Source organism: Priapulus caudatus, unplaced genomic scaffold, assembly GCF_000485595.1.
Source record: "Priapulus caudatus unplaced genomic scaffold, Priapulus_caudatus-5.0.1 Scaffold1684, whole genome shotgun sequence".
NCBI lineage: Eukaryota > Metazoa > Priapulida > Priapulimorpha > Priapulimorphida > Priapulidae > Priapulus > Priapulus caudatus.
The window spans coordinates 44,862-54,583 of NW_014578745.1; the positions used below are offsets into that span (position 1 = coordinate 44,862).

The 9,722-nt window shown below is 42.2% G+C and overlaps 1 protein-coding gene across 1 annotated transcript; it reads right to left on the reverse strand.

The window, feature by feature from the left end:
• Positions 1-3,708: 3,708 nt before the first annotated feature.
• Positions 3,709-9,479, reverse strand: LOC106817332. The gene is made up of 3 exons (XM_014821992.1): positions 8,720-9,479; positions 5,365-5,501; positions 3,709-4,946 (listed from the first exon to the last, which is right to left on the reverse strand). Exons 1-3 carry the CDS (start codon positions 8,996-8,998, stop codon positions 4,883-4,885), a joined length of 480 nt encoding a protein of 159 aa, XP_014677478.1. The 5' UTR covers positions 8,999-9,479; the 3' UTR covers positions 3,709-4,882.
• Between the last annotated feature and the right edge of the window lie 243 nt (positions 9,480-9,722).

Sequence of the window (9,722 nt, forward strand, 5' to 3'; positions counted from 1 at the left end):
TGAATCACTTCGGAATTTAGTTCAAAAGATATCCAAGGTTGGATGGTAGTTTGTCGATGGCATTCTCAATACAAAGTTATAGAGAATGGCAGATGCATCTATTGACTTGGCAGTTTGGGGATGCCTCTCTCACTCTTGACCATATTGAGTTATGTTCACCAACCATCTACGACGCGCCGTCACCACCAAATCTGACACAATCAATCCATTTTAAACCAAAGTATCTGATAATCTTGCTCAATGTCGCAAACAGCTCACGTCCTGTGGCCCCAACAATCGGTTGAAGACTAGCAAATTCGGTGACAACTCTTGATCTTGCATCGCTGAAATATCGGAGAACAAGACAAATGTGTTTATCTGAGGCCACATCTGTCGCTTCATCGATACAGAGAATTTCTTTTCATTTGCAACTAACCTAAGCTCTTCTTGCAGTGCTGGGGAAACGACTTTAGAAATAAGCTTACTGCACTTAGTGCGATGTAGTTGTAAGTGCTCAAGATCACTTCCTTTGCCATTCCTTTTGATTATCTCTCCAATATGATTTACATTTAATGTTGAACAATGGCAGGATATAGCCACGGCGATCTGTAACTCCGCAGGCTTGACGTCTTCATTTCGTGGTCTTCTTTGAATTACTTGAATTACTTTGAATTGATTGATGCTGTCACTGCATTTTGAGGAAAGATTTATTGTCTGCTCGAGCTTTTGGTCACCCCCACCGCTGTAAAGACACCAGGCTTGTCTTTTACAGAGAAGGAGTAACGTTCTGCAAAGTTCTCATACACCTCCTGAGGCAAGTTTCTGCAGTCTTCAAGGTAGACTGTCCCCCAGCGAAGGTAGTTTGTGCAGTCCCAGGTGGCAAATTCGTACAGTGCTCGCTGCATGGCATCGAGATGGAGGTCCCAAGAACCCTCTCTGTCGGCACGAAGAAGATCTAGGACCACCTGGAACCGAGACAAGTACTGGAACCAGAATTTGAAATTCTCGTATTCCTTGACTCTTGACTCTATGAACTCATCAAGGTCACTCGTCAGCTGAGTAGAAGAGGCTTTGAACTGATCTAGCAACTTCTTGCTGCGCTCTCGAGCTCCAGATTTCATTGCACTGCGGAGGCTGGCCAAAAGCTTAAATTCCCTGATATACTTGTCAACTCCAGTGCTCTTGAAGAATTCTTTCAACAGTAGGCGTTGCATCACTTCGGCCAGGATCTTTTGAGCATCAAGCAACCGAGAGTAATGGCCCGCATTAAGAATCGAGGTCTGGATTACAGATGGCCCGTAGATACCTGTCTCGAGCCATACATGCTCTGCACCACTTCCTGCGATGCTCCTGCCACAGCACTTCAGCAAGTTTTTAGCAGTGTGGAATGTCCCTAAACACAAGACGATGCACTTGAACTCCTCTGGTCTCCGAAGCTGTATCATTTTTGCTATACTGTACACCTTCTCATCGGCATAGAGTGGAATATACAATTGTACCAGTTGAGAACACAGGGACTTGATGTTATTCATCTCCGTGTATACAACTTCCCCGTTGTTGATGTCATGTGGCACCACGGGCGTAAATGCAACTTGCTTGAGTGGGACATTGTCATCCGTCCAAACCGCATTGCTTGCGCTCCACGATCGCATAGTTTGAGTTATCAGATTTTCTCCAAATTCTTGTAGCTGCTGACATGGCAAAACTTCCTTTAGGGCTTTCGGACCATGAACTACAGATGTGTCAGAGCGCTTGGGCTTGGATAAGACGGCCTTAGGCTTATGCTGGTAGAGAACACACACCGTATCATGTTCTGATGAATTTGCTCCTTCGTGGTCCCAGTTGTCCATTGCTGCTGATGTGAAGTTCCCTGGGTCAAAATGGGCTGGCAACTTCATGTCCGCTTCATTTTGGTTTACAGTGAACGCGACCATGTCATGCTGGTACCGGCGGAGTTCAGTGTAGCTCATGGCCAGCGCCTGTTGATTCAGAGAGGTGACAAAGATTTTGCCACCACGTCTTAGACTGGGCAAACTGCGCATTCAATACATACATTGGTGTTCTTTTTTGCCAGAATGGTGAATGTAGAACATGTTCTGGAACATGGTCTGTATTTTCCGACATCGCTGGGCTGAAAGAGAACCATCTTTGCGTGGCACGTGTTCCTCCTCCTGGTCTACATCATCGACATCTTCCTGCATGTCACTTGTTATTACTTGGTCAGCTGCGGCCCTGTATGTGGCTGGATTGAAATTAAACAAATGGCCATAAAACTGCAGGATGGGCTTTGGGATATTCATCTTTGACCAGGCTTGCTTTAAATCTTGGGCATCACAGAAGCGATCATCTAAGTCGAAGTTGTAGTCGTGCAAGCATGCTCTGAATTGAGCTGCTACGAATTGCATGGGATTCACTGATCGGATACGCTCAGCAAGTACATTTGCCTCATTACCCAACACTAAGAATACCATGAGGCATTTTCTTGCAGAATCTGAGAATCATGAATCAGAATCATGAATCAATTTTATTGAAAAATTTTATATTAAAATTTAAATACGAATTAAAAAATTTCTATAGGGATTTCGAGCGAGAACCCAATTTTTTTTTTAGCCTAGGACCTATACTACCATATAAAAATGGTTTTTCCCCTATACATATAAATGCATACAACTCAGGCCCAGCCCCTAGAGTACTAATACATATTGTCTAAATAATTGTACATTTGTATACTTTATACTTGTATATTTTATTTGAGAATTTAGTGATCAATAGACACATGTAGATGTGCTCTGACAAATAATGTGACCCGGCCAGTGAATGTAAACGTAAGTTTTTCAATTTACCCAGCAAGACAGGTGCAGCAAGCAGAGTGAATAACTCCAGATGCCTTCTCGATGCACACCCATGGCTTATGGGGATTTGCCGTACTCTTTCGGAAGGTGTGCAGTCTGCTTTGAAAAAAAACTTCCGATTCGTCTGATATTGGATGAAAGAAGACTTTTTTTCAGCCATCTAGCATCAAAACAACTATATGCCTTGCTTTATTTGTAGTCGCTAAGCAGGCGAGACTTCAGTGAAGTAGCTGGCTGGTCAGCGTCATTATAACTGGCAAGATGGTTGGCCAGCGCGATCATGGATGTTGGAGGCCAGCAGTTTAGTCTTTCGATTCTCCAAGCCACCCATCTTTCAGTTCGTTCATGGGATCGCGAAGAATATTTTCTCCACATTTTAAGAGTTCCTTATATTGGTCTGCATGACGACGTTTTTCGTCACCGGTAGGCAGTAGCACAGGCTTCTTCATATACGCTGCAGCGTAAGCAAGAGCAGCGAGTTCGTCTTTTTGTCTCGTCTTTTTCAGTGTCATATCATCGTCATTTGGGTCAGCCATAATCAATATAAGATACTAACACAAAAACTCTGATCGAAAACGCTGTGTTTACACCCTCCCCCCTCCCGCCAACAAAGTACACAACGTGGCGTTCGTCACCGCTAATAACGCTCGCGAATGACCTTTGAGATTTCCCATGATTCATTGCACAGCATGAGATACCGAACTGGCTTATTGTGACGGCGGCATAGTTTTCACATAGTGTCGGAAGGTGGCGCGGTGTTGGCGCATGCGCGAGCCGCTCGCTCTCGCTCTCTACTTGGCAGCCATTTGTGTGTATTAACCTGTTTCTCCGAATGAAGACCTTCATTTCCAAATTCCTGTTGTTATCATTATTGTGAGTGCTCCAATGAAGGCATAATAGCAAGCTTTCACAGTGGCGCCCATCGTGGGGCAGTTTTGATTTCCAAACAAAGGAATTCTGCTCGAATCCAAATCGGAGGAGCACTCGATTTTACACAGGTGATTTCTTGGAGGCCGCCATGTTCCGTGCTATCCTTTGTTATGATCGACATAATTTCTGTGCCATTGTGAGGCAAGTAAATGATGTCAACGCCTAATAAAGGGTTCTATTACTATAGATAACATAGGGGTTTCCAGTTTATGCTACTCAGTTTCAAGATCAGAAGCTGTAATAACCGGTTAATACATATTTTATGACTTGGTGGCGTGTTGTAATTTGCGTGTGTGACGTCACTCGCTGAGCCCAGCAGTGCGCAAGTAATATGGTAGGAATGCAGCTAAAACTATGTGTACGAGAAATCATAAGCCGTTCCTCTCTGCTGCGATGTCAGTAGCAAGTATTGTATATATATTGAACAGTCTCTAGTACCTGTGTGCACTGCTAGCATTTCGCAGATTGGCTCGGAGCTATTTGATCTCTGTAGCTAGTCTGCTTATGGTAAGATGACCTGAGGCACGTTATACGTGTGTCATCGAGAGACAGAACTTTATATTATTATTATTATTCGATAACAGTTTTCATGTGTGTGCGTGAGGAAGTTAATGTATGTGATTCCAAAATTATCTAACCTGCCAATCTAACTTAAAATAATTAATAATTAATTTTTTTTTTAGTAATTGTGTTACGTAACACCCTAAATAAGGATGGCCGTTGCACGCCCAAAACTGAAGGAATAAAAATGAAGTCTGATTTATTACCCACCAACAAGCGTCTGACAGTTGTTAATACGTATAAATTATGACTAAGGTATAAAAATAGATGACGCAAATATTATCAGGAAATCCCTACAGCTAAATAACAGCGTGCAACTCAATGCCAGTCTATTGCCAAAGTAACTGCTCACAATGAAAACAGTAAATAAAAAAGGAAAATAGTAAAGGCATTGGTAAAGACACATGAATCCTTTTACTTCGATCTTAGTACATTGATATACTAAGTGAATGAGAATGATCGAACTTACTTCCTTGAATCTAGATAAACTTGAACTCGACTTTCATCCCACGTCAGAGAATTCAAGAAGCCGACTGTCATATTGACCATATCTGCAGCCATCAGGAACCAATGGTCACCATCACAAATGGGCAACAGTACCCACTTGAAGTTCTCCATGGGTATCTGGAAGAATGGATGATAAGCCATGAGCTATGTACGACATAGTTCCAATCAGAAAAACCGGATACATTCTTGCCATGTCTAGATTGAACATCAAGAAATAAAGAATTCCACCAACTGTGTACCCAATACTAACTCTTCATTCTCTTTGTTTTATTTTCGGAGGGGGTTGGATTTCCCCAATGCATGAAATACCAATTCGCATGGTCGCAGGAATTTACATCACGCTCTCTGCTGATGAAGCCAGACAGAGAGCAATCAACCTGTTAAATTGAGCACACAACCAGATTTGCTCAAATTTTAGCCATCTGGCTAACATCGTGTCTGCAAGTGTTTCATTAGGACCACATACATCTCTTCACCAAATGTTATGCATTCTGGAAGTCAAGGCTAATCATACGGAGGAAACCACTGTACATACTTTCTTATACAGCCAAGGCATTTGATTGGAACTGCCTTCTTCCATTTAACTGCCAAAAAGCTTGGTGGCACATAGACCGAATCTGGCTTGGCTGCATTGGCATCTTTTGAAAGCAAATCCAGGAAAACATGTATTACCTGAGAAAATAGCAAAATAGACCATTCAGTTAATATCGAACCATGGAACATGATTAATCAATTTAAACTATTAATTGTAGAAGCCATTCTTGACATTTATTTACTATAGTTTAAGTTTCCCGGCTGTGGCTGGTGATGTGGTAGTTGGAGCCTCGTTTTGAGGTCGGAAAGAAACTAGTTCATCTTCTCCAATATTTATACGTCCAACCAATCACAGGGTCGACATTATAGAGCAATACTACATACAGTACACGTGTAGCGGTTTTAGCTCTTAGCGACTGACCCGTGACCGTGTCTTTACCGCATTCGTCAGTTATGTCTAGGGGTGTAAAATATGTCACCGCCGCGTGTAAAACCCGCCTACAAATTAGATCGATATTGCTATAGTTTATATATTTGTCGTGGTGTCAATGCGGAGATAGAGAACGAAATTAGATGGTAGAAACATTTATAGTTATTGGTAACGTAAGAGATATATCTTTAATTTAACATGTAAACAACGTACAAGGAATCACACTATTTACAACAATTCACTCTATAGTTCTATAACAGTTCATACAGACAGTTTACTTACTATATATCCTAAGTATTATCTCGATCTCTGTCGAATCTCACTCTTTAGTTATCACCGTATCGAACTCTTACTCTTTAGTTATATCCTCCCAACTCCCCAAATCGAACTCTCTCTCTCTCTCTCTGTTTAGTTATATCCTCCCAACTCCCCAAATCGAACTCTCTCTCTCTCTCTCTCTCTGTTTAGTTATATATCCTCCCAACTCCCCAAATCGAACTATCTATCTCTCTGTTTAGCTATTCTCCAACTCCCCAAATCGAACTGCTACTATTTACTTATTCTCCAACTCCCCAAATCGAACTGCTTTCCCCCCTGATTTACGCTCTATTTATTTAATCTTGACAATGGTAAATGTAAACACAATCAGCTGTTCGCTTCTAGATGTCACGTGGGTTTCACCAACCAATCAGCGTGACGTTGACATGACAATGACGTATGTACAAACATGGACGAACGCTGGACGAACGATGGACGAAATCTCGTCACCTGGACGAGAAAACGGACGAACATGTAAACAGACGGTAATTGTATGTATTGAAAGCTCACCTAAATATATCCTCTCTATGTTGTAACTATTGTTCACCCTCCCCCCGTTACTGCACTTAGAACTTTCTACATTCCCCCCTTTGTCGATCAAGACCGTCCTCGGTCTTACGCCTTATAATTCCTGCCTGTGCTTACCTCCAAAATACATACAATAAGTTAATACAACCTACTCAATACTTTTCCCCAAAGTACATACCATACTTTAACAATTTCTAAAATGTACACTCATTAGCCCCAAAAGATTCAAAACACAAGGATTTCCAAAAGTACATACATTGACACAATAATTTAACACAATATAGCATACACTGTCACTGGTCATTAATACATTCAATAATTTAACGCAATATAACATACCTAATACATTCAACAATTTAACACAATATAACATATCTAATACATTCAATAATTTAACACAATATATACATATCTAATACATTCAATAATTTAACACAATATATACATATCTAATACATTCAATAATTTAACACCATATATACATACATACCATCAACAAACCAGAATCCCTTATAACCCCATCATTATTTCAATTAATTTTTACAACCCGTTTAATCTTCCCTAACAATTTGATTCATTAACGACTTTACATACTCCTTTAATCCCTCTGGTACGGCTTCCTTCTTCATTTGTGCTGCTCCAACTACTAGCTCCCGTATCCTCTCTTCCAGTTTCCGCTCTCGCTGCTGTCCCTCCTCGATTATCCTCTTCATATTCCTGACTTCCTCTTCTCTCTTCTTTTTCATCTCTGCGCTTCGCTCCACCTCTTCCCTATGTTTTCGCTCCCTGATCTTCTTCAACACCTCCTTCTTATCTTTCCACATCTTCCAATTTTCCACTGCCTTCCCAAATTCATTCTCATATCCTTTAATCATGTTTTCTGCGTCTAATAATTTCCTGTCCAATTGTTCTATCCCCAACTCCTCTCGCTGTAACATCTCTTCATCATAATCCACCTCTACCTCCGACGGGAAAATTCCAGTCATCGGTAGTTCCTCTTCTTTTGTTTCCTCCGCTATTTTCTTCCGCTCCTCTGCCGCCTTCTCTCTTCCCACTCTATCCACTACGGGTCTCTGTTTCTCCTGCTCCTGCCAACCTTTCTTTCCCCACTTCTTATAAATGCCTTCCTTATCGATATAGGGTAACTGGTTTGGCAACCATATATATGGCCGGGCGTGGACTGGATAGGCAACTAAAGGCTTTGACACCTTATGTACCTTTACCAGGTGCCGGTTAATGTCATTTACCCTTAACTTTCTCTCATTATTGCAAACGGGGCACACCTGCCACCGCTGCATCCGTGCATGTCGTTCTCCATAGTGCTTCGGGTAGTGCATTGGTTTGAGACTCACCCCACACCCTGGCACTGGACATACACTTTCCACCACTATATTCTTACTGTCTACGGCGACACTCTCTCTAACCTCTCTCACATTCTCTCTCTCCTCTTCAATTAGTTCACTCCGTTCGTCCTCATCTAATCCAACCACTAGCAGGATAAAGATGCTCCGCGACTGAAAAGGGCCCACTTACACTAGAAATAAAATCAAGTAAAAATAGGTTAATGGAGAATGGTCTGGGAATACGGCCTGAAAATCTGAAAAAAATGATAGAAGAGACAATGCATGAGTCAATACTGGAACAAGGACAGGCTGATCAGCTGGTCCAGCTTGTCGATTCCTATCAAGACATCTTCGCCGGTGAGGATGGTCAGTTGGGTTGCACGGACTGGGTTAAGCATAGCATAGACACTGGAAGTGCACGTTTTATTAAGCAAGCACCTCGTAGAGTACCGTTAGCGAAACAGATAGTGATGGATCAAGAGATTGAGAAAATGTTGAAAGCGGGGATTATCGAAGAAAGTAGTAGTGCTTGGTCTTCACCCGTGGTATTAGTAAATCGCCCGGATGGTTCAGTACGGTTTTAAGGTTGCAGAGGTAGCGGGATTATTGAAAGGCAGGAGAGCATTCGTTCGAAGGGGAACAGACGGGAGGCTTTGAGATTGCTGACCTAAACGGTTCTGTATAAGTCCACGTAGGGCTGCCACTTGTGAGGTTAAGCTAGCTAGCTCTGAACGTACCGCTTGGACTTCTGTCTTCATCGACTCCATAGTCGTTGACAAGTGGGTAATTTCTCCGATTAAATCATCTCCCCTCTCTCCGTCAACCTCTTGACGACGTCTCTTAGTTTCGCGCTTCCTCGTAGCCTGTGCGGGATAAACTACCATAGGAGTTGTTTCCATCGTTCCTTCCATCGACTCGGCGGTTGTGGAGCTGCTGTCTTCGGTCGCGTGGAGTTTCTCTACGAGATCAGATTCTAGATCTGCCTCAGGAGCTTTGGAGCGTGTGCGGGTTGCCATGTCGGCATGTTGCCATGTCGGGTTGCCATGTCTTCTTACTGTCTACGGCGACACTCTCTCTAACCTCTCTCACATTCTCTCTCTCCTCTTCAATTAGTTCACTCCGTTCGTCCTCCTCTAATCCAACCACTAGCAAATCCGTTTGCTCAAGTTCTTCCATCTCTGCCATTAATTTCGCAAGGATGCTCGTCGCCTCCTGTTCCTCCATCTGCAACAACATACTCAGTTGGTACTACACGAACACTCAGTACTATACTCAATAACATACATGAATGGTCAGAGTGACTGCTGACACCTTCTTCCCCCACTAAATTGAAAACATCGTGACGTCCTCGTCATATCGTTACTGTATCGTCCTCTACTTCCCACCGAATTCACCATTGACCTTTAACACGACTCGCAATCACCACTGACCTTTAACACGGCTCGTAATCACCATTGACCTTTAACACGGCTCGTAATCACCATTGACCTTTAACACGGCTCTTAATCACCATTGACCTTTAAGGTCAGACCAAACCCAAAATACCAAAAATTTTTATTAGTTAAGATAGTGACTCCAAATTTTCAGGGTAAATACTTAGTATTTATTGCAAATGAAAAAAATGTGTTTTAGCCTCGTTTTGGAATCTAGGTCACGTAAATCCAAGATGGCCACCATCAAAAAGTGTACTTCTTTATTTTTGCTAAAGCATCAAAACTACTCAACACAATTAGATAAAAC